The sequence below is a fragment of the Chelonia mydas genome, chromosome 14 (genome assembly GCF_015237465.2).
Source record: "Chelonia mydas isolate rCheMyd1 chromosome 14, rCheMyd1.pri.v2, whole genome shotgun sequence".
Classification (NCBI taxonomy): Eukaryota; Metazoa; Chordata; order Testudines; family Cheloniidae; genus Chelonia; species Chelonia mydas.
This window is the reverse complement of record NC_051254.2, coordinates 43,219,056-43,241,697: the sequence shown is the minus strand read 5'-3', so window position 1 is coordinate 43,241,697 and position 22,642 is coordinate 43,219,056. Positions and strand designations below refer to the sequence as shown.

Genomic DNA, 22,642 nt, shown 5'->3' with positions numbered 1-22,642 from the left:
CCATAATTACATAAATTATGCAGATAGGAAAAACTGTTAATGGCCCCCTTTGATTTTTCAAAACCCATGCTAATTACAGGCCCTCCGCCACCGGCATTGCGTTCTAGTCAGTCCCCCTCCTCCTGCTGAAGAAATTGTTCAAATGAACTGATTTTATTATGCCAGAAGCCTCGCCCCTTATGCAGATGAGGACATTAAACTACCTCAGTGGCATTACATCACAAGCCAGGATTTATGCCTATTAGAAGGATCTCCAGGTATTAGCCCAGAAGTCTCTTATCTTTTGCATACACTATGCTAATGGCCAAAGATCTCCCTATGCCACTAGTTCATTACATCTCTGTTTATGCAAAGGAACAGACCCTCCGAATAATCCAGTTTTAGCATATTTTGCACGTTATGTAAATGAAGATAACCTCTAAATAACCCTGGTTAATTACAATTACACTATTAGCCTAGGCTACCTTGTATAAGTTATGCAAACGAACAGAAGCCCTTAAGCACACGTCGTTTTACGTTATCAATAGCCACTCTCCTATTGCATAAATTATGCAAATATAAAAGAGTTTAATTTGAAACCAGGAACCTCCTTTGCTTCGCAGATATTATGCAAATGAGAGACAAACCCACGACACAAACCTCTCCTCTTTTGCATAAATTGTGCAAAACACAAAGCGTCCGCCCCTCTCCAAAAGCTCCTTCCTTTTGCATAAATTATGCAAATCACAAAAATACCCCCCTAAAGGCCACTCACTATTCCATCCTGCAAGATTTCCCACCTCTTCGCATAAATTATGCAAATTATCAGTCCTGCGCAAACGCTCTGGCCCTGGGAAGCCCCGCCCCCCCGCCTGATTGACCTTTCTCCACCCCCTCCCAGTCTCTAGCCCCGCCCTTACGCAACGTGGGGGCGTGGCCTCCCCTGCACCGCCGGGGTCTGGGACCCGGATGGCCGTTTAGTCGGTGCCTAGACGCCGAGGCTCCCACATCGGGCCCTGGAAAAAAAATAATAAAACAAGGGGGGGGGGACCCGCCGTAATCCGCATCCATCCTCCGCCTGGCGACCCCATCCGCTCTCGGGAAGCCCGTATCCGGATAGAGCGGACCGAGCCCGATCCGAAGAGGTGGGTATCGACCCGGTTCCGACCCGCTGGGCTCGGCGCTCAGCCCCTATAAAGGGGGCGGGGGGGGGGGAGACGGATCGGCTTGAGCCGGTAGAACGTTCAGGCCTCCGCCATCTTGTTCCCAGCCCTCTCCTTCTCCCTAACCCCCCATCTTCATCCACATCCATCCGCCCCTCGGGGGCTCCCATCCTCCCCCCTGGACGCCCTCATCCCCACCCAAATCGCTCCCCCTGCCACCTCCAGGGGGCATTTGCCCCTTGGGGGGGCGTCTGGGGTCACTAACCCCCCCCAATTCAGAGCCTCAGAGCGCAGGGTTCAAGTGACTGTTGGGGGGGGGGAGTAGCCCCCCCATTCCCCAAAACTTGTCCCCCATGGGCTCAATGAGGGGTCACCATGAGGGGTACGCAGTGGTGGGGGGGCTGGATCCCTCTTGGACCCCCATTTGGCCCCAGAATTTCAAAGCCACTGAAGCTACCCCACAATTTTAAAGGGGGCTGAGGGGTTAATGGGGTTTTTGGGGTGAGGGGTTTCTGGGGGGGGGCTGGGCAGGTGGGGAGAGACGGGGTGAAGGCTGCTGTCACCCTCTTCCCTCCCCCCATCGCTGTCAGTTTTGCCCCCAAGATTCAACCCACTGGACAAATCCGGCCTGCTCTTTGTGGGGTCCTGGCACACTTTTAGGAGCGGTCTTGGGGTACCACAGAAATCTGGGGTCCATGTTGATGCGTGGGCAAGGGGTGAATCTCATTGTTCTTTCTTTAGTTCCCCGGCACTCTAAAAAAAAAAAAATCAACCCCACCAAACACCTCAACCCTCATTTTGGGTGGGCTTTTAATGCTACTATTGGGGTGAGTGTGAAATTTGGGGTGCACATCGATGCCAGAGCAGGGCTGCATCTGACTGAACCCGCTGCTTTGTTTTTTTTCCAGTGGTACCCTAAAAAAAAAAAATCGAAACCACTGTAAAACCCTCATCTGTATTTCTGGGGTGGAATATGTTCACGTATTGGGGTGTTGTTGAAATTTGGGGGGGTAAATCAGAGCTAATTAAATCCCTTTTCATTCTTTCTGTAGCACCCTAAAATATTTGTTACTGAGAAAACCGAGGCCACTTTTGTGGGGGGTACTAAGAAATGATGATGGAAATAATGGGCGGTCATTGAAATGTGGGGTGTATGCTGGTGGTAGAACAGGGGTGCCATTTAATGTCTCTCCCTCCTATTTAAAGCGGCACCCTGAATTCATCTGAAAAACCCCATCCGTGCTACTGAGATGGTACTGTAATTTGGGGTGCATGCCTGTTGGTCTCCTGTAAACCTCCTTTTCAACCACACCTGAGAAAAATCTTAAACCGCTGTAAAAAAACAAAAGCACCCCCCCACCCCCACCCCAATTTTTGGGGTAATAGGCAACTTTCCTCATTGTGGGGTGCTGGTTTAGGACACAGCCGGGGGGGTGGATCGAAATGACCCCCAATCCTTTCTCGGCCGCACCCTCGTATTTTTAAATCGGTGGGGGGGAACCCAGTCCCCCATTTTCAGGCTGCTGGAAATCGGGGTGTTGCTGAAATCTGGGGTAGGGGAAGGTGATTGTGAAACAGGAAGTAGCTTTTCCTAATATTCCCCACCCTAAAAATAGTCCATTGCAATGGAAGGCATAAATATGGGGTGCTTGTAGTAGAATAGGGGGTGAATTAGGCCGTACGTTGATACCACCCTAAAAAAAGACCATTGGCAATTTAAATGATTTCATGGTGGTGTAGAGATTTGGGGGTGTATTTTGATGGTGTTGTGTAGCATTACCCCTCTTTCCTCTGTCCTGACACACTTGTTAGTCCCTCCTTTAAAATGATATTGGGGTGATTCACATTTGGGGTGTGTGACGGGATGAAGGAAGGTCTGTGTATCCCCCCCCCCCCCCCGAAATAAGCCCCAATAACAAACAAAAAAAATCCACATGGGTGTTTATTTGGGGGGGGGGTGCTGCCATTTTGGGGTGGTCCATTTGAACTCTACCCTATATTTCAGCACTGCCCTACACCTGCCAGCTGAAGGCATCAATCACAGATTCATTATCGATCTGTGATTAGGGTGGGAATCAGTGGGTCTCTGTTGGTTTGGGGGGCTGAATTCTTCTTTTCTTTCTCTTTCTTACCCCGTAATTATCCTTGTCTCATAAAGACTGTTTAGGGCTATTATAATTGAATTTGAGGAGGTGTGTACACGGTGGAATGGAAATTTTACCGCACCCTTTCTTAATGCCAACTCAGGCTTCAGCAGCTAAATTATTTATATTCAGTCATTATCTGATGGTTGATTTATTATTATTATTTTTTAAATTAGGTTGAAAGTGAAATTGGGGGTGTGGAGCGGATGCGGTCTTGTTTTTTTTAATCTAGGAAAGAAGTAAAATAAGAGATCTGTGTGAATTACTAATAAATATCCATTTAGATGTACAAACCCATTACATTTTGGGGTTGTGGAGGTGGTAATTGGTCCCATATTTAAATAAAAATGAGAGACTAGAATAAAGAATGCATGCCGTGCTGTGTATACTGTAGGACTAATAACATAGATTGAATTGAAATTACTGACCGTTATGTGAGCATTTAAAAGATGGGGGAGCGAAGGGGGAAGAGTGGGGTTGGTATCCCTCGTTATTTTATTTTTGTTAATGTGGGTGTGCATAGTTGGTGCAAATTATTACCGTATTGTGTGTCATCTGTCTCCTGAAGATCTGGGGGGCTGGGACAGAACCGAAGAATAAAGGTTAATTTAGCAGCAGGCTTAGTTAGGGTTACAAGAAAATGAGGAATGGGGCGGAAAGGAATCAGCTAAAGTAATGGGTGGGGTCTTCTAATTTGCATGGTCAGGGCAATGTCGACATTGGTGGGGTGTCTTTGACATCTAATGATGAATTTAATAGTCAGTCCGTATCTGTGTATCATGGCGACTCTCAGCTTAAGGCTGGGGGTCTCTTACCTGGAATTTATGGTACAAAAACATTCATTAATTCAGTAACTGTAAAGATTTTAAGACACCTCCCCAGGGGTATGCCAGTGGCACCCTACTAAAGACAATGCTAAATTAATAAACCATTCTAAATGAACAGACATTATAATGAATTAACGTCCAGCTAGAGCCATATTTGGGTATTGAAATCAGGGACCACCCTGATTATGCTGATGAATGCCAAATCCGAATGGTTTATTTATTCCATCTGCAGCGATATTCAGGATAACCTGCTCTCTGTACACTTATTGTTACCCAGTGACACCAGCTGTGTTGTGAATGGATCCCCTTTTTGAGGGGGTGATGCTCAAATTATACCTAGGGGAATCTTTATTTTCGTCTCCCTTCAGTACTCATGATGGAGCATCCGTAATGTAGCCAAATTTATACGTTTCATGGTGGGGAACTAAATGTATACCATCGCCACAAAGAGACCGGAGGAAGAATTCAGGTTTATGTGTAATGTCTTTTTATCAGGGTGGCGCTAAAAGTAGGGCCAGGAGACATTGTTAAACCTTCCCTTTAATTACTAGGTAAATAATCCACAAATATTAGCACACATCATATCTCTTAGAGAGGCCCCAAAATTACACTTACTCTAAAGCTTCATACACTGTTTGAGGGGCAGCCGATGTTACATGTGACTGTAATGGGCCTTTTAAAAAGAAAATCCATAATTTGAATGATCAAAATTTGTGCAAAGAACTGGATACCTGAATAGCGAGGGTTTGCCTGATCCCAAATCAAGATTAAAATACAATATCAATTGTCACTTTCCCAGTGAGTTCGAGTGGATGCTGCCCTGTTCCTGGATACTTCCAATGTAGAGGAATTGGTGCTTAAAGAAACCCCAACCTCTCTGCTTCCTTCTCCGACAGCTTCCTTCTGTCTGCCAATCAAATATCTGTAAAATAAAGATTCTTCCCTCCCACCCCCTAAAAAAGTGTTTTGCCCCTTGGTCTCTAAGTAACTTGCAGTCATTTTTGGGAGATAATTGTCACGGTGTTACAATCTTAACACAGGATTTCAAATATGGGCACTTATGCCATATATGTTTATCCAGTGCTGTATCATTCACCCTTTGATTATATATAAATCATGTTAGTGTTTTGTATTTTTCTGCATCTAGTGGATACAGCTGTGAATTGGACCAGTTATTAATATTGTCTTGTTTACTCCTCACTTTGTGATGTGATTGTCCTGTTTATTTAACAATATTTGTATTTCATAGTGGTGTTACGTACCAGGTACACTTAATCCTGCCTGGATGGGCTAGATTATCTCTTCCAGGCCTACATTTCTGTCATTCTGTGGTGGTTGTATCCCCTGTTCATTTGTTAACAATGAAATATATATATGTTGTGCGTGTATATTGTTAACTTTCTGTTTAACAATATAGTTTTGTATTTAACAGTATATTTATTCTGGGTGCATTTTAATCTTTGTTCCTAAAAATATCCTGTATTCTCTTCCTTTCTTAGCAATATTTCTTAACAGTATCTTGTATTTCTGAGCCATATTGGTATGACATTGTTAACACAAGGTACTGCCACCCAATAAGAGGCATGCATGATATTGTTAACAGTGTTTTCATTAAGTGTTTACTCCATGACTGGATTGTTTCCCCTTTAAATCTTAATAATCTTCGTGGCTCTGGATGTCTTGCTAACAAGTAGAGAGATGTGAACAATCTACATCCACAATAAGAAATCCTCACAATAAGAAATCATTTTGAATTAAAATGTCTGCAAATACAGAGTACTGCTCTTGATACAAAAAAGCTGTTTATAAGGTTTGGGCCCCATCCCGCAATAATGACCCTTAGCTTTTACCTAGCACTTCCCATGTAGAGCTTTCAGTCTTTTACTAAGAAGGGTCAATATCCTTCTCCCGAGTTTACAGATGTGGACACTGAGGCACAGGGGAAGTGACTTGCCCCAAGGTCACCCAAGAGGCCGGGATGGAGCTAGTTCAAGGCAGGTGTCCTGAGTCCCTGTCCAGTGCATTATCTGCTAGGCCACAGGCTGCCTCTCTGTAAAGAAAATGCAGGATGGTATTTACGACTACAGAGCACTGTACGTAACCCACCGGAGAAATTAACTAATATTGGTGGCCACTGGAAACACAGAGGCTCGTACCAGTGTCTTTGCGCTGTGTGGGTTATTTACACTTGGCTGTGTTGGTTAACAATCTTTGTATTTATTAAGATTGTGGATTTTTTTCCTCTCCTGTTCTTGACCAGTTGTTTTTGTTGATTCCTTCCGTTCCTCCTCATTTAACAGCGTTTGATTATTCTGGGTAGATTGTAAGAGGACTGTGTAGTTTTCATGTGGATTTGTGTGTGCCCTTCCTTTGTTAATAGTAATTTTGTTAGCGATAATTGTGGACGGCTTATAAACTGAATGCTTTGGATACACCTCTCCATTAGCAGAATTTTTTTTGCTAGCCATATTTGTTACTCTCTGTAGATTGGACAGTTCTTGTATGGATTTATTTACACCCCTCTTTATTCTTAGGCTATTTTATGAGTTGTTCTTGGAGTGGATTGTGTTTACACTTTTATTTTCTCTGTCACGCATTCCTGTCCTCCTGCTTGCTTCCCCGCCTTCTGAAAATCCAGCCAGGAATTAATTCAGGGTAGAGCAGTGGCCTGTTGGACGGGGGGTCAAACTAGAGGATGACAGTTATCCCTTCTGGCCTTAATCTGTGAAAATAAACCCAGCCATCGGTATCAAGACCTCCATGAGGTGTGGCTGTAAAATTACCACCTGTCAGTCTGGGGCAGTGAAGCCATGGGTTTTAAGGGACCATTAGATCATCTGGTCTGAGTTTTCTTGTGTCAGCCTGGCAGGTTGGAAATCCCAAACGACGATTGCCGCCCCATGGCCTGTGATTTCCGAATCTCATCTCTCTGCGCCATGGATTGATCTTTAATTCTGTCCTCACCAAACCTCCCCCTAAATCGGTCTGCACTTGGGGAGGAAGGGAGAGACATCTCTGGTTCTTTCCCCACCGCCCCTCTCTTTCCCCCTCATGGCTGCTAAAAAGCAGCCAATCTCATTTTCCCCTTTCCCAGGCCATGCCAAGGGAGCGCTTGCAGCCTCGCTGGGCTCTGGAGAATTCCTCCCACCTGCAGCCTTTCCACCCAGCTGTGTCTTCCAGCTCCGGGCTGGGGGGTATTGGCTCAGCCAGGAAGTATGGGGAAATCGGGCACAGTGATTTCAGAGAGCAAGCGCACAGATTTAGCTTTCAATTGGAAACTGCTGTAGATACCTTGGCGAGACACCTGCTTTACAGGGATGTGTTTTACAGCCAGGACTCTGGGTTCTGTCCCCAGCTCTGGGAGAGGAGTGGGGTCCGGTGGGTTAGAGCTGGGGGGCTGAGATTTCATATGGCTGACTCCAGGTAGCTTTATGCTGGATTTCCCCATCGCCAGACACTTGGGGTGAGTTGCACCTTCCGAAATCCCAGACAGCCCCATCCCGTGTCCGCACCCGACCCCAGTACTGAGCTATACCACAGCTGTCAGGGAGACCCTGGGATCCCAGCGTCTCAGCTGAGGTGAGCTCAGGCTCAGAGGGTGAGTCAAGGACGTGTCCTTAAAGGGGCAGGCATAGGCATGGAGGATGGAGTGAAACTAACCCCAGGGGTTAGAAACGCTTCCCTTCCCTGCCCCGGGTCTGACCAGGAAGGAAAACACCAATTGCCTCAGGGCCATGTAACTTGTTTGTTTGGGATTACACAAATGGCCTGATCAGTTTCATCTTCCCTTGTTTGTTTGGGACTACAGAAATAGCTCCCTCATTCCTGGTTCCCTGTTATGTGGCTTTGAGGAAGTACCTGCGTTACTTTCACAGTCTCTTGTTGTTTGGGACTATGTTCAGAGCCAGGTCTATTTCACCCCCATTGTCATTTATGTTGCAAGGGGAAAGTTTGAAATCCAAAGCAAACCAGCCCCTGTCACTGGTGAAATTCCAGCAAAACCTTTCCCAGGGATGCTGGGTTGGCTGACTTATTCTTATAACAACCCTCACGTTCTTGGACTTCAAATAAAAACCATACAGGACTCAACCATTCTCATAAAAAAACCAGGGCTCACTTTGTCTGATACTGTCTCCGTCATTTTCTTTTTTAAAAATGTTATCTCCTAGGAAGTGGGTGAGGTGGTTTGTGTGGGACCTAACATAAGCACAGAGCTTCAAACCAATTCCTCTTGAAACACCAGCTTTCAGCGAAAAGGCAAATACGGCCTTTGGATTTGTAAAAGTGACAAGGAAACTAGGAAGGGCAGCAAAATGGCAGGATTCCCGGACCCTGTCCCAGGCTCTAGCTGGGGTGTGGGGTTAGAGGGGATGGGGCTGGGAGCCAGGACTCCTGGGTTCTCACCTCTGTCCTTCCTGCAGCCAGAGGCACGTTTCGCGAGGAGCCAGGAGGAACCAACGTACTCAATGACCTTCCAGCGCGATGTCAGATCGTTTGGGGCAAACAGCAAAGGGGAAGGATGGAAAAAAGTATTCGTCGCTCAACCTGTTTGATACGTACAAGGGGAAGTCCTTAGAGATTCAGAAACCCACAGGTATAGGCACGAGGGGGGGCTATGCTGCAGGGAAGCGGGTGGAGGGGTCAGAACAGGCCCTAACTTCTCTCTCCCTACAGTAGCCCCTCGCCATGGCTTGCAGAGTCTCGGGAAAGTTGCCATTGCCCGGCGTATGCCACCCCCTGCGAACCTGCCAAGCTTAAAAGCGGAGAACAAAGGCAATGACCCCAACGTCTCACTAGTACCAAAAGACGGGACAGGATGGGCAAGCAAGCAGGAACAGTCAGACCCAAAGAGGTGAGGAGCCTTCCGCTCTGTGTGAGGGTGGGCCTGGCTCAGAGGGGCAGGGAAATGGGACACGGGGCCTTTCCCCTCTAGGGGGCACCGGCTCCCATCTGGCCCCAGGTCTGAAGTCTCTTTCTCTCTCGCTCGCTCTCCATCGTCTGGCCTCTTTCATTCCCTCCATCCCAGTACCGATGCCTCGACAGCTCAGCCGCCGGAATCGCCGTCACCGCCGGCTTCACAGACGTCTGCCTCAAACCCACCGAAACGACCCCCAACAGCACCCGAGGTGAAGATGGGGGGGGGGTCCTCCCTTGACAGAGATCAAGATCCTGGGGGTGCCTTTAGGGGAACTCCCCAAATAGTGTCCATGGTGGAGAACAAGGAGAGTCCTGACTCCCAGCCCACCGTTCTAACCACCACCCCCATTCCAGAGTCCTGGCTCCCGGTGCCCCTGTTCTAACCCACCAGACCCCACTCCCCTCCCAAAGCCAGGGGGAGAACCCAGGAGTCCTGGCTCCCAGCTCCCCTGTTCTAACCCACCAGACCCCACTCCCCTCCCAAAGCCAGGGAGAGAACTCAGGATTTCTCTCTTGCAACCAGCCTGCGTCCATGTCGCTGACACCTAGACCCTGCTGGCATTTCCTAGGGCCACGGGGGGCGCTAGTGCTGGAGGTTGGTGCTGCGGCCTGTAACCTCTCTGCCGAAGGAGCATCCCAGCCTTGGCCCAGAACCTGAGAGTGAATCAGCCAGTGGGAGCTGTTCAATGGGCAGCTGGGAACGTGGGGCTGGTGGGTGGATCTTGGGAGACTAGTGAGGGGCCTGCAGTCCCCAGAATCAACCTAACCCCGCCCCCTCCTTTGTTCTGTCAGAATCCCCCTACAGTAGCAAGCGGGGTAAAGTCTTGGGCACAGGCCAGCGTTACCCATGGAGCGCAAGGAGATGGTGAGTTTGTTTACCGATCCCCCGGAGTGGAGCTTGGGGGAACTGTGCTGCAAGGAGCTGGGGCTTCTTAGGGGGATGCTCTAATGTCAAGCACACCATTGGCCTGTGGAACTCTCTGCCACTTGATGTCATGGAGTCAAAGAGCCTAGCAGGCTCAGACACTTCAGTGGCTGATGGGAGCTCTCAGGCTGAGTTAGAGGGGATGAGACATGAGGGCTCGAACCCCAACCCCAACTGTCCAGGGCCTGAGCCCACTGCTGAGCCAGTGATCAGGAAGGACATGCCCATCCCCATTGGGCACCACCCACAGGCTGGTTTCTGGCATGGACTTCTGAAGCAGCTGGCCATGACCACTCAGAGACAGGCTAGGTGGGTCCCAGTCTCATTCAGCCTGGCAGTTCCCTGGCTTGGTCCTCCAGGGTCAGAGAGGTGGTAATTCCTCTGGTCCTTGGTCCTCCAGGGTCAGAGAGGTGAAACACATTGGCCCTCAAGGGTTGGAGAGTTGGCACGTCACAGCCTCTTGCTTCATAGAGGTGGAGGATAATAGGTTCACCAGGGTCATAGAGGTAGCAATTCTCACCCCTTTGGTCCTGAAGGGTCATAGAGCTGGAAGATAATGGGCCCTCCAGGGTCATAGAGGGGACAATTCTTTCTGTTCCATGGTCCTCCAGGGTCACTGAGGTGGGCTAGACAGTCAGCCTCCCTCTCTCTGCAGGTGGAAAGGGATCAAGCCTACTGTCGCGATTCTCTCGCGAGGAATTTCCGACCCTGCAGGCGGCTGGAGACCAGGACAAAGCTGGCAAAGAAAAGGACACTACCGATGCGTCGTATGGGCCCGGACCAAACCTCCGCCCCCAGAGTGAGCCCCGCCCCTACAGGGGGGCGCTCCCCCACCCAGGAAGGGGTGCCCCAATGCGGCACTGGGGGCCTCTGCTGCAGGGCGAGGGAGGGGGACACAAGGAGAGGCCTGTGACATTCTGTGTCATCAAACACCCCAATGTCTTGGGCCCCCTAACTGAACCGTGAACCCGGCTGTGTCAGCCAAACCTTGGCCAGCCCATTCCCCTGCCTACCACAGGGTCCCCCTCCACCCTACCCCCCGCACGGGTCCCCTTCGCTGCGGGTCACGGCCTTGTTCTGTTCAGCTGGTCCCCTGTTTCTGCACCCCACCCCAGAGGGGCCGCATCTCTGTGCTGGCCCAGGTCCCCGGACAACCAGCCCCTGTGGCTGCGCGTTGCCTTACCCCTTCCCCCTTTCCTTTGCAGATGCGACGAGCTGGCGGGATGGAGGCGGGCGGGGCACTGACGGGGAGGTGCCCGAGCAGCACCCTGGAGCCCCCGACGGGCGGGCCGGGGTGGGCATGCAGCCCTCCGCCCCGCCCCACTTCCCTCCCTACCGGGGCATGATGCCACCATTCGTGAGTGTCCCGGGGACAGGGGAGGGGGGGTTTGCTCCGTGGGGAGGGGAGGGGGAGCGAAGAGGTGGCGGGGGAGGTTTGGCCGGGGGGTGGACACCCACACGGGGAAGTGATCCATCTCTGTGACTGAGGGTGGGTCAGCAGATCGAGGGTTATGGGGAGGGGCTGAAATCTCCCACCCCCAAGCATTGGGGGGCCACCCTAACGGCCTGTCTCCCCTCAGATGTACCCCCCGTATCTCCCGTTCCCGCCTCCGTATGGGCCGCAGGGACCTTACCGCTACCCTACCCCGGACGCACAGAGGTGAGTGGAGGGGTTGGGGGGGCATCAGGATGCCTGGGTTCTCTCCCCAGCTCTGAGGGCAAGCAGGGTCCCGTGGTTGCATCCAGGAGCCAGGACTCTTGGGTTCTTTCCTTGGCTTGGGGGAGGGGAGTGGGGTCTAGTGGGTTAGAGCAGGGGAGTGGGGCTGGGAGCCCGGACTCCTGGGTTCTGTCCCTAGCCCCTCTGTGCTTCTCCCGCCCCCCCAGGTTCCCGCGGCTGGCTGGGCCCCGCCCCTCGCAGCCCCCCCAGCGCGTGTCGGAGCCGGTGAGCCGCCCGCCCGTGCTCAGGCAGGACGACCTGAAGGAGTTTGACGAGCTGGACCAGGAGAATGATGAAGGCTGGGCAGGTAGCACCCCTCACTGGGGATCCAGAGCGGGGGGGTCCTCGAAATCCCTGTGGGGGGGTGGTTGGGGGGCGCTCCTTTCCACCCCAGCACCCTGGGGTCCGGCTGCGGGGCTCTGACGCCATCTGTCTGTCTGGCCAGGCGCGCACGAGGAGGTGGATTACACCGAGAAGCTGAAATTCAGCGACGAAGAGGACGGCAAAGAGTCTGACGAGGAAGGGGCCGAGAAACAGTAAGAGGGACCTGGGACGCCAGCCCCCTATCTGCCCTTCCTCTGCCCCCCATTGGGCCCTGCCAGCCCGTCCTGCCCCCTGCTCGGCCCATCCTGCCCCCCGCTTGGACCCGCCGGCCCATCCTTCGCCCCATCCCGCCCCCTCCGAGCTCAGACTTGCTGGCCCGTCCAGGCCCCCGGAACCGGCCCAGCCTGCCCCACATCCCTGCCCATCCCTTCACCCCCATACCCAGCTCCAAAAAGGACCCACCAGCTCATCCAGCCCCCTGGATCAGACCCGCCAGCCTGTCCTGCCCCACAACTCTGGATCAGTCTATTGGCCCATCCAGTCCGTCAGCACAGACCCGCCAGCCTGCCCCCTTCCACCCTCTGGCTCGGTCCCGCTAGCCCATTCTGCCCTGCATCCATGCCCCCCAACCCTGGATCAGACCCACAGGCTTGCCCCCGCGCCCCCCCCCCCGATCAGAGCCGTGGTCCATCTCGCTGTGTTTATTGCTGATCTCTGACCTCTGCCCCCAAGCCAGGACAGCGAGGGGCTGGGCCTCGAGGGCAAGAAGGCCAGCAGCCCCAAGGAGGAGCTGCCCCCTGTCAAGGCGGCCTGGGCTGAGGGCTCCCGCCCCCCGGAGGGGGCCAAGGAACCGCCCGCCGCCCCCACACCTCGCCCCCCGCCGCCGCCACCCCCACCCCCCAACCGGGGCAGCTGGGGGCAGCCCAACGACTTCCCAGTGAGTGTTTTGGGGGGGGGGGCTGGAGGGTTCGCTGTGCGGGTTCCAGGAGGGACCTAAGGGCAGTGGGGCGGAGTCGGGGGACCGGACTAGGATTTCGGGGGTGAATGGGGGAAGGTTGGAGCGGGGGGGCGGGCGAGGGGCAGGGCCCGGCTCCCCCTGACCCCCCCCCCCGCCCCCCAGGCGCGCCCCCCAGCGCCGGAGGACGAGGACGAGGCGTGGCGCCAGCGGCGGAAGCAGTCCTCCTCGGAGATCTCGGCGGCGGTGGAGCGGGCGCGGCGGCGCCGGGAGGAGGAGGAGCGCCGCATGCAGGAGGAGCGCCGGGCCGCCTGCGCCGAGAAGCTCAAGCGCCTGGACGAGAAGTTTGGGGCCCCCGACAAGCGCCTCAAAGCCGAGCCCCCCAAGGAAGCGCCGGCCCCCCCGCCGCCGCCCCCGGCCCCAGCCGTCTCCAGCCCCCCGGCCGCCACGGCCCCCCCGGCCCCAGCTCCCCCAGAGGAGAAGAGAGACCAGGAGGAGCCGACCCCGGCCAGCAAACCCCGGAGCAGCTTCGACGCCGGGCCAGGTAGGAGGCATCTTGGGGGCCCCGGGTAACCCGCCCCCCGCCCCTGGGGGCCGCGCCTTGGGGGCCCCGGGTAACCCGCCCCCCAGGGGCCACATCTCAGCAGGGGCCGCCGGGCAGGCACAGCCAGGTGAGGCCTCTCTGCTCCCGTGTCGTGCCCAGCGACTGACACGCCCCCCACCCCCCCGTTCTTCCCCAGCCGAGCCCCCTGCGGCGCCTGCCCCCAAAGAGGCGCCCGAGGTCCCGGAGGAGCCAGTGGTGGTGCCGGCCCCCCCAGTGGCCCCTGCCGCACCCAAGACGGAGCCTAAGGGCGAGACCGTGGCGCCCCCACGCCAGCCGCCCCCGGCCCAGACCCTGGGCTACTCCAAGTACCAGAAGTCTCTGCCGCCCCGGTTCCAGCGGCAGCAGCAGGTAACAGCTGGGGGGCTCCCTAGGGGGCGCTGTGCTGGAGGAGGGGGACTGTGGGGGCCCTCGCCTGGGGGGGGGGCTGCAGCCCTGCGTGGGGGCAGCCGCTGGAGGGGGGGCTGCTGCCTGGCGTGGGGGGGCCCTCGCCGAGCGGCGCAGGGGGGCTGTGGGGGGGCTGCAGCCTAGCGCGGGGGAGACCGTGGGGGGGCTGCAGCCGGCGCGGGGGGCCGTGGGGGGGGCCCTTGCCGTGCGGCGTGGGGGGGCTGCAGCCCGGCGCGGGGGACCGTGGGGGGGCTGCAGCCTAGCGCGGGGGAGACCGTGGGGGGGGGCCCTTGCCGTGCGGCGCGGGGGGGCTGCAGCCGGCGCGGGGGGCCGTGGGGGGGCTGCAGCCTGGCGCGGGGGGCCGTGGGGGGGGCGCTAACCCCGCTGTGCCCCCCAGGAGCAGTTGCTGAAGCAGCAGCAGCAGTGGCAGCAGCAGCATGGGCTGCCCCCGGCGCCCCCCTCCCCCCAGCAGCAGGCGGCGGCCTCCCTGGCGGGCCTGGGTCCCTCGCCTGGTATCCACCCTCCGCAGGGGGCGGGGCAGCAGCAGGCCCCTCCCCCCCCACAGCAGGCCCCGCCGAAGGCCATGTACCCAGGCTCCATGGGGCGCCCCCCGCCCATGCCCCAGATGAACTTCGATCCCCGCTGGATGGTGATCCCGCCCTACATGGACCCACGCATGATGCAGGGGCGGCCGCCCATGGACTTCTACCCGCCGGGGGTGCACCCCTCTGGTAAGCCCCGCCCATGCCTGGCTCAGGGGACTCCCTGGGCTAGACCCGGGTCCCATGCTCGGCCACTGGCAACCCCCTCCTGGGGCCTGGGTCACGTCTCAAACAAGTTAAAAACCCCTTGGGCAAGTTAGAGGTCTTCAGGTCACCAGGGCCCGATGAAATACGTCCCAGAATACTCCAGGAGCTGACTGGGGAGAAATCGGAGCCGTTAGCGATTCCCTTTGAAAAGCCCCCGGAAGACGGGGGGGGGAGGGAGATTCCAGAGGACTGGAAAAGGGCAAATCTAGTGCCCGTGTATGAAAAGGGAATAAGGACCACCCGGGGAGGAGACCAGTCAGCTTCACTTCTGTACCCGGAAGGATAATGGAGCAATCATTAAGCAATCAAATTGCAAACACCTAGAAGATAATGAGGTGATAAGTGACAGTCAGCCTGGGTTTGTCGAGAGCACAGCGCCTCAAACCAGCTTGAGAGCTTTCTTTGACAGGGTGACAAGCCTGGTGGATGGGCGGGAGACGAGGTATATCTTGGTAGTGTCTTGCATGAGCGTCTCATAAACAAACTAGGGAAATACAACCTGGATGGAGCTACTATAAGGTGGGTGCGGAACTGGTTGGAAAATCGTCCCCAGAGAGTCGTTGTCAGGGGTTCACAGTCAGGCTGGAAGGGCAGAACAAGTGGGGTCCCGCAGGGATCGGTTCTGGGCCCGGTTCTGTTCAATGTCTTCAGTATCAATGATTTAGATAACGGCATACAGAGGACACTGATAAAGTTTGCGGCCGATACCAAGCTGGGAGGGGTTGCGAGTCCTTTGGAGGGTAGGATTAAAATTCAAAATGATCCGGACAAACTGGAGGAACGGTCTGAAGTAAATAGGATGAGATTCGATGAGGACAAATGCAAAGTCCTCCCCTTAGGAAGGATCAATCAGTTGCACGCACACAATGGGAAATGACGGCCTAGGAAGGAGTCCTGCGGAAAGGGACCTGGGGGTCAGAGTGGAGCAAGAGCTAAATATGGGTCAACAGTGTAACGCTGTCGCAAAAAGAGCGAACATCCTTCTGGGCTGGAGTAGCAGGAGTGTTGTAAGCGAGACACGAGAAGTAATTCTCCCGCTCTGCTCCGCGCTGACCAGGCCTCAGCTGGAGTTTTGTGTCGGCTTCTGGGCGCCACATTTCAGGAAGGATGTGGACAGATTGGAGAGAGGCCAGAGAAGAGCAACAAAAATGATGAAAGGTCTAGAAAACACGAGCTAGGAGGGAAGATTGAGAACCTGGGTTTGTTTAGTCTGGAGAGGAGACGAGCTGAGAACGGTTTTCAAGTAGGTAAAGGCTGTTAGGAGGAGGAGGGAGGTAAATTGTTCTCGTTAACCTCCGAGGACAGGCCAAGAAGCACTGGGCTTAAACTGCAGCCAGGGCGGTTTCGTTGGACGTTGGGAAACGCTCCCTGGCTGTCCGGCTGGTGAAGCCCTGGAATAAATTGCCGGGGGCCGGGGGGTTTGTGAGAGCAGGTTGGACAAACCCCTGGGGGGGGTGGTCTCGATATCCTGAGTCCTGCCACCCGTGCAGGGGCCGGGACTAGGGACCTCACGAGGTGCCTTATGACCTGTTGGCCCCACCCACGCCTGGTCACATGATCACCCCCATGCTTCCCCCTTAGCTTCTTGGTCTGGGTCATGTGACCCAGCTGGCTGCAGTGGTTTGGGTCCCAGCTCCCCTCTGCTGTGGCTGGTCATGTGATCCATTGGTCCCACCTGCTCCTGGGTCATGTGACTGCTGCCATGCCCTGACGCTGCCCCATTGGTCCCCAAGTGCATTGTGGGGGGAGGAGTGTGGCTGCCTCCATCATGGGTAGGGCTAGTCTAACCCAGGGGGGCCGTGGGTCTGTTCCGGGGGTGCTGGCCCTCTGACGTGTGCTCCCTGCGTCCCCCCTCCAGGCCTGTTGCCCCGCGAGCGCTCGGACAGCGGGGGATCCAGCTCGGAGCAGTTTGAGCGCCACCCCCAGATCCTGCGGGAGCGGGGCACCCCGCCCATGGACCCCAAGCTGGCCTGGGGGGGAGACGTCTTCGCTGCCTCTGACCCCCGGCCCCTGGCTTCGCCCCTCCGGCAGCCAGATGAGGAGGAGAAGGGCCTGCGGTGAGTGGGGGGAAAGGGGCTGGCAGCCAGGGGCGTGGATGGCATGGGAGGTCAGTGGGTGTTTGGGGAGGTCTGTGGGGCAGAGCAGAGGACATTGACGGGGTAGGGCATCGGGCAGGGGAGGTAGGGGGCCAGGCTTGGGGCAGGTAGTGGAGGGCCCAGCTGCTGGGCTGACGCCCCTTTTTCTCCCACCAGGAGTGAGACACCCCCTGTCCGCCTGCGGGAGACCGCCACCCCCCAGCCCTACGTGGGCAGCTACCCAGCCTTTGCTGAGAATGGCGCCCCGGCCCCCCTGCACCGCTTCCCAGGGGACGAGTCCCGCCCAGGGGGGCCCTGGCCAGCCGGCCTCGCCCTGCCCCCCAACACTCCAGGGGAGCTGGCCAGGAACGGGCGCCCCGAGGCCCTGGCCCAGCCCCCCCAGCGCCAGCCGGACGAGAAGCCCTCAAACGCCGAGGAGCCCAAGGAGCCAGGGAGGGGCCCCGGGTTCAAGGAGCCCCTGGTGGCACCCAAGAAACCCCCCAAGGAGGAGCCGGCCCTGCCCCCCAAGGAGGAGCCGGCCCTGCCCCCCAAGGAGGAGGCGCCACGCCGGGCCGAGCGCCCCTCACGCCAGCCGCATGATTTCCACCGTCCGCCGCGGCGCGAGGCCAAGACGGAGACACGCTGGGGCCCCCGGCCGGGCAGCAGCCGGCGGGTGGAGGAGCCGCCAGGCGGCGAGAAGCCCCCACGCAGAGCCGGGCCCATCAAGAAACCCGCGCCCCCCAAGGAGGAGGCTGAGGAGCCGCGCCCTAAAGCCAAAGAGGGCACTGAGCCAGCGGGCGCCAAGCCGGACCCACAGCCCGGCCCCAAGGAGCCCCCCAAGCCAGGCAAGGAGGCCAAAGCCAAGGCTCTGGTGAACGGCACCGTGGCGGGGCTGCCCAAGGAGCAGCAGGGGGCGCTGTCGCCCACCCGCCGGCGCCGGGAGTGCCCCTACGACCGTGGGGGCGGCGGCTACATGGGGCGGGGGCGCGCCCGGGGCCGGGGGGAGTACTTCGCCCGTGGGCGCGGCTTCCGGGGTGCCTACAGTGGGCGTGGCCGGGGCGGCGGGGGCCGAGGCCGCAGCAGGGAGTTCCGCAGCTACCGGGAGCCTTTCTACCGCCTGGAGGAGGGGCCCGGGCCCGCGGGCGGCGGGGGAGGCCCCCGGCCCCGCAACGCCAGCGAGACACGCAGCGAGGGCTCCGAGTACGAGGAGATCCCCAAGCGCCGGCGCCAGCGCGGCTCAGAGACGGGCAGCGAGACCCACGAGAGCGCCAGCGACGTGGCTCACTCGGACAAGGAGGCGGCGCCGCCCCCGCTGGCCCCCCAGCCTGCCAAGGGGGAGCGGCACCGGGGCCCAGCCGCCCTGCCCCGCTTCGCCGACAAGATCCCGCCCCGCCTCGCGGAGCCAGGCGCCCGCGGCGGCCGCATCTTCACCCCCCGCGGCGTGCCCTCACGGCGCGGCCGCGGCGGGGGGCGCCCCCCGGCAGCCAGCACCTGGAGCCCCCCAGCCAAGCCCCCGCCCGGGAAGAAGCCGGAGCAGGAGGCGGTGCCGGATTCGCCCGGCAAGGAGAAGGCGGCGCCGGGGCCCGCTCTCCCGGCGCCGGAGGATCTGGCCGGGTTCCAGGCCCCCCCCAAGCAGCAGGGGCCGCCCCCCAACGGCGTGGTGGATCGCGGCTTCGAGCGGCCCCCCCGCCGGCGGCGCCACGGCCGCTCGCAGCAGCAGGACAAGCCGCCCCGCTTCCGGCGGCTGAAGCAGGAGCGGGACAACGCGGCCCGGCTCAACGGGGAGCAGCGGGCTGGGCCGGGGGCCCCGGCGTACCCGCTGCCCCCCACCCCGGCCGAGGAAACGACCTCCCGGCGTGTGGCCGGCACCAAGTCCCCCGACCTGTCCAACCAGAACTCGGACCAGGCCAACGAGGAGTGGGAGACGGCCTCGGAGAGCAGCGACTTCACTGAGCGCCGGGGCGGCGGGCCGGGCGAGAAGGAGCCGGGGGGCCCCCCACCCCAAGCCTTCCTGAAGGGGGGCGGCGCCCCCTCCCTGGGGGGCCGAGGGGCCGGCGCCGACCTGACCCTCGCCCAGCGCAAGGAGATGTCCAAGCGTAGCTTCTCCAGCCAGCGGCCCGGCATGGACCGGCAGAACCGGCGCACCAACCCCGGGCCCGGCAGCGGGGGCAAGGCCGGGGGCCGCGGGGGGCCCAGCGGCGGGCGCGGGGACAAGAGGGCCTGGCCCTCGCCCAGGAACCGCAGGTGTGGGGGCAGACACGGACAGCGGGGGGGGCACATGTTGGGGGTGGTTGGGGGGAGGGAATTGGGGGGCAGCGGCCTGCAGGCCCTGGGGAGTGGGAGCCAGATGGGGGAGGCACTAATGGGGGCTCATAACGAGGGTGCAGGGCGTTAATGACAATGGACCGTCACTGGGGGGGAATTGGGTGAGGTGGGCAGAGCTCAGGGGCAAAGACACATTGCTGGGGGGCGGAGGGGGCAGATGCAGGTTTGGGGGGCTACAGGTGGGCAGGACTGGGGGGCACTCAGCCACCACCCCTAACTCGCTCTCCCCCCAGCCGCCCAGCGGAGGAGCGCCCCCCGGGGCTGAGCCTGCCACCCGGGCCCACCACCAGCGCCGTCTACCGGCTGGACCACGTGGTGCCCAGCGACCCGGCCGGCATCCAGCAGGCCCTGGCCGAGCTGAGCAGCCGCCACGGTGCCCGCGCCAAGCAGCCGCCCCCCGGCACCGCACCCGCCTCGGGCCCCACGCCGCCAGCTCCCTTCCCCGCCCACCCGGGCGGCTACAGCCGAGGTAACAGCCCCGCCGGCCCCACCCGCCAGCCCACGGGCTGCCGAGTGCCCCGGGGAACTGCCCCGAGACCCAGCAAACTCGCTGCACACGCAGGCCCCAGCCCAGCCAGGATGGGAGCCGGCGCCCCCGGCTGGGGTCGAGCTCCTGAGCGCAGCCAGCATGGCCCCACGGCGCTGAGGGGTCATCTCCTGCTGCTCCTGCCTGCAAGTGCCGCCCCTGCAGCTCCCATTGGCCAGGAACAGGGAACTGTGGCCAATGGGAGCTTTGGGGGCGGTGCCTGCAGAGGGGAGTGGATGGGGGTGGGTTGGCCCCTTCTGGGAGCGGCGTGGGGCCGGGGCAGGCAGGGGGGAGCCGCCTGCCGTAAGTGCCGCGGCGCCCTGAGCCCCAGCCCGGAGCCGGCACCTCGTGCCCCTTCCTGCACCCCTACCCCCGTGCCCTGAGCCCCCCGTGCCCCGAGCCGGCGCCCCGAGCCCCCGCCTGGAGCTGGCACCCCATGCCCCTTCCTGCACCCCTACCCCCGTGCCCTGAGCCCCCCGAGTCCCCACCCGGAGCCGGCACCCTGTGCCCTGAGCCCCCGCCTGGAGCTGGCACCCCATGCCCCTTCCTGCACCCCTACCCCCATGCCCTGAGCCCCCCGTGCCCTGAGCCCCCGCCCGGAGCCGGCACCCCGTGCCCCTTCCTGCACCCCTACCCCCGTGCCCTGAGCCCCCCGTGCCCTGAGCCCCCGCCTGGAGCTGGCACCCCCTGCCTCTTCCTGCACCCCTACCCTCGTGCCCGAGGCCCCGCCTGGAGCTGGCACCTCGTGCCCTGAGCTCCCGCCCGGAGCCGGTGCCCCGAGCCCCTTCCTGCACCCCTACCCCCGTGCCCGGAGCCCCCGCCCGGAGCCGGCACCCCATGCCCTGAGCCCCCGCCCGAAGCTGGCACCCCATGTCCTGAGCCCCTACCCGGAGCCGGCACCCCTACCCCAGTCCTGAGCCCCCTCCCAGAGCCAGGACCCCATGCCCCCTTCTGGACCCCAGCCCCAAGCCCCTGCCCGGAGCCAGCACCCCAACCCCCTACCCCAGCCCTGAGCCCCCTCCCAGAGCCAGCACCCCATGCCCCTTCCTATCCCCCTATCCCAGCCCTGAGCCCCCTTGCCCCTTCCTGCACCCCAGCCTGGTGTGAGTGAGGGTGGGGGAGAGTGAGCAAAGGTGGGGGGGGAGATGGAGTGCGCAGGGCGGGGCCTTGGAAGGGGCGGGGCCTCGGGGAAGGGACGGGGGAGATCCTGGGTTGCCCTTAAACTCAGCAAGTGATCTTGGGTGTAAGAAGGTTGGAGCCCACTGCCCTAGAGCGCATAGACCCTGGACCCCGTTCCCTGCCCCCCTGAGCCAGCCAGTCCCTGCCCCGGGGCCGGATGGGAGCCGGCGCCCCTCAGAGGGCAGGGACACACTGACCCCCCCCCTCTGTTTCAGAGCCTCCGTTCCTGGCCAAGTCCCAGCTGCTGCAGTCGGGCGCCAGGGCCCTGGGGGACGTCCCCGGGGTTAACGGTTTCCTCCCCAGGCGCCGGGACCGGCCCCACAAGCAGGAGGTGAGAGGGGACGGCGGGAACCGGGGGGCCCTCCCCCAAGCGCTTGCCCCCCCGCGGCATTAACACTCCTCTTCGTCCCCCGCAGGACCCCCTGGGCTATTCCCACAGCCCCGGCTTCCCCGGCCCCAAGCAGGACCCCCCCAGCGCCCACCTGGGCCAGCGCGGCAGGAGCAGCTCCTCCGAGGGGCTGGCGCCCCACATCTGGAGCCGGCTGCAATCCAGTAAGGAGCTGGGGGGCAGGACCCAGTCGCGCTGTGGCCGCTGGATCCTTCTCAGGGGGCAGTTTGGGTGGCTGCTGATAGATCCCCTCACCCGCGCTCTGCCCCCTCCCCCCAGGTGCCCCCAGGAAAACCTACCGGCCCAGATCCGTGGAGCCCTGGATGGACCCACTGAATGCCTTTGAAGACGTTGTCAGCACAGAGGTGAGCGCGGGGGGCAGCAGGGGGCTCTGCCCGGGCAGTCGGGGCTGCCCCAGGGGCTGTACTGCAGGGAGCGGGGCAGGGGCAGCGGGGGGCTCTCCCCGGGCAGTCGGTGCTGCCCCCTAACCCATTTCTCCCCGCCCCCGCCCCCAGATGAGCCAATCGGACAGCGGGGTGGATCTCAGCAGCGACTCCCAGGTCTCGTCAGCCAGCTGCAGCCAGCGCAGCTCCCCCGACGGCGGCCTGAAGGCGACCCCCGAGCCTGGTGTGGGGGGCACGCAGGGCGCCCCTGGGGCCGAGGGGGCAGCGCCCAAGGAGCAGGGCAGGAGGCCAGCGCCCAAAGACACCAGCCCTCACAAGGACAAGAAGGTAGGAGGGGGGCTGGGGCCCTACGGGGGGGCTGATCTGCTGGTGGCGAGGGGGGGGCTGGGCTGGGGCCTGGGGAGGGCAGGAATGGCTGGGGGCCATGACTTACCTCTCCCCTCCCCAGCAGGCCGGCAGCCCCCCGGCGGCCCCCCGGGCCCTTCCTGGCCCAGGCCCCATCGGGACGGAGCGTTCCCAGCGAGCCGAGATGGCCAGGGAGAGCGGGGGGGGCCCTGAGCCCGGCCCCGAGCCAGCGACCCCCAGCCCTGGCCCCCCCATCCAGTTCGGGGCCAGCGACAAGGTGAGCAGCACCCCGGACACCTGGGTCCTAACTCGGGGCTGGGGGTTAGAGCGGGCAGGGGATGGGGGGAGCCTAGATGCCTGGGTTCTCCCCTGGCTCTGGGCAGGGAGGGGGGTCTAGTGGTTAGAGCCGGGGGGGCTTGAGATCCAGGACACCTGGGTTCTGGGTGGGGGCTGGGGGCCAGGACACCTGGGTTCTATTCACCTGGCTCCTGTCCCTGCAGGACACTGACCTGGGGCTGCTTGTGAGCGAGGGCAGCAAACCTGGCAAGGAGCCCCCGGCCCCGGGCCTCACGGAGGGGGTGAGTGCGGGGCGCCCGGATGCCTGGGTCCTGTCCCAGCTCTGGGAGGGGGTTGGGGGAAGGTGAGTCCAGGA

The 22,642-nt window shown here is 60.0% G+C and overlaps 1 protein-coding gene across 4 annotated transcripts; it reads left to right on the top strand.

The window, feature by feature from the left end:
- Positions 1-894: 894 nt before the first annotated feature.
- PRRC2A (proline rich coiled-coil 2A) lies at positions 895-22,568 on the top strand (the record flags this gene model as incomplete). Of its 4 annotated transcripts, XM_043527881.1 has the most annotated exon segments (24): positions 896-1,124; positions 2,349-2,395; positions 8,535-8,707; positions 8,788-8,965; positions 9,140-9,239; positions 9,823-9,895; positions 10,611-10,754; positions 11,161-11,312; positions 11,536-11,615; positions 11,840-11,979; positions 12,118-12,208; positions 12,729-12,933; positions 13,117-13,495; positions 13,692-13,903; positions 14,337-14,670; positions 16,607-16,805; positions 17,001-19,067; positions 19,382-19,617; positions 21,069-21,184; positions 21,270-21,405; positions 21,521-21,606; positions 21,757-21,972; positions 22,094-22,267; positions 22,491-22,568. In XM_043527881.1, coding segments are annotated over 22 exon segments (5,508 nt in total), but the record flags the coding sequence as incomplete, so codon positions are not given.
- Between the last annotated feature and the right edge of the window lie 74 nt (positions 22,569-22,642).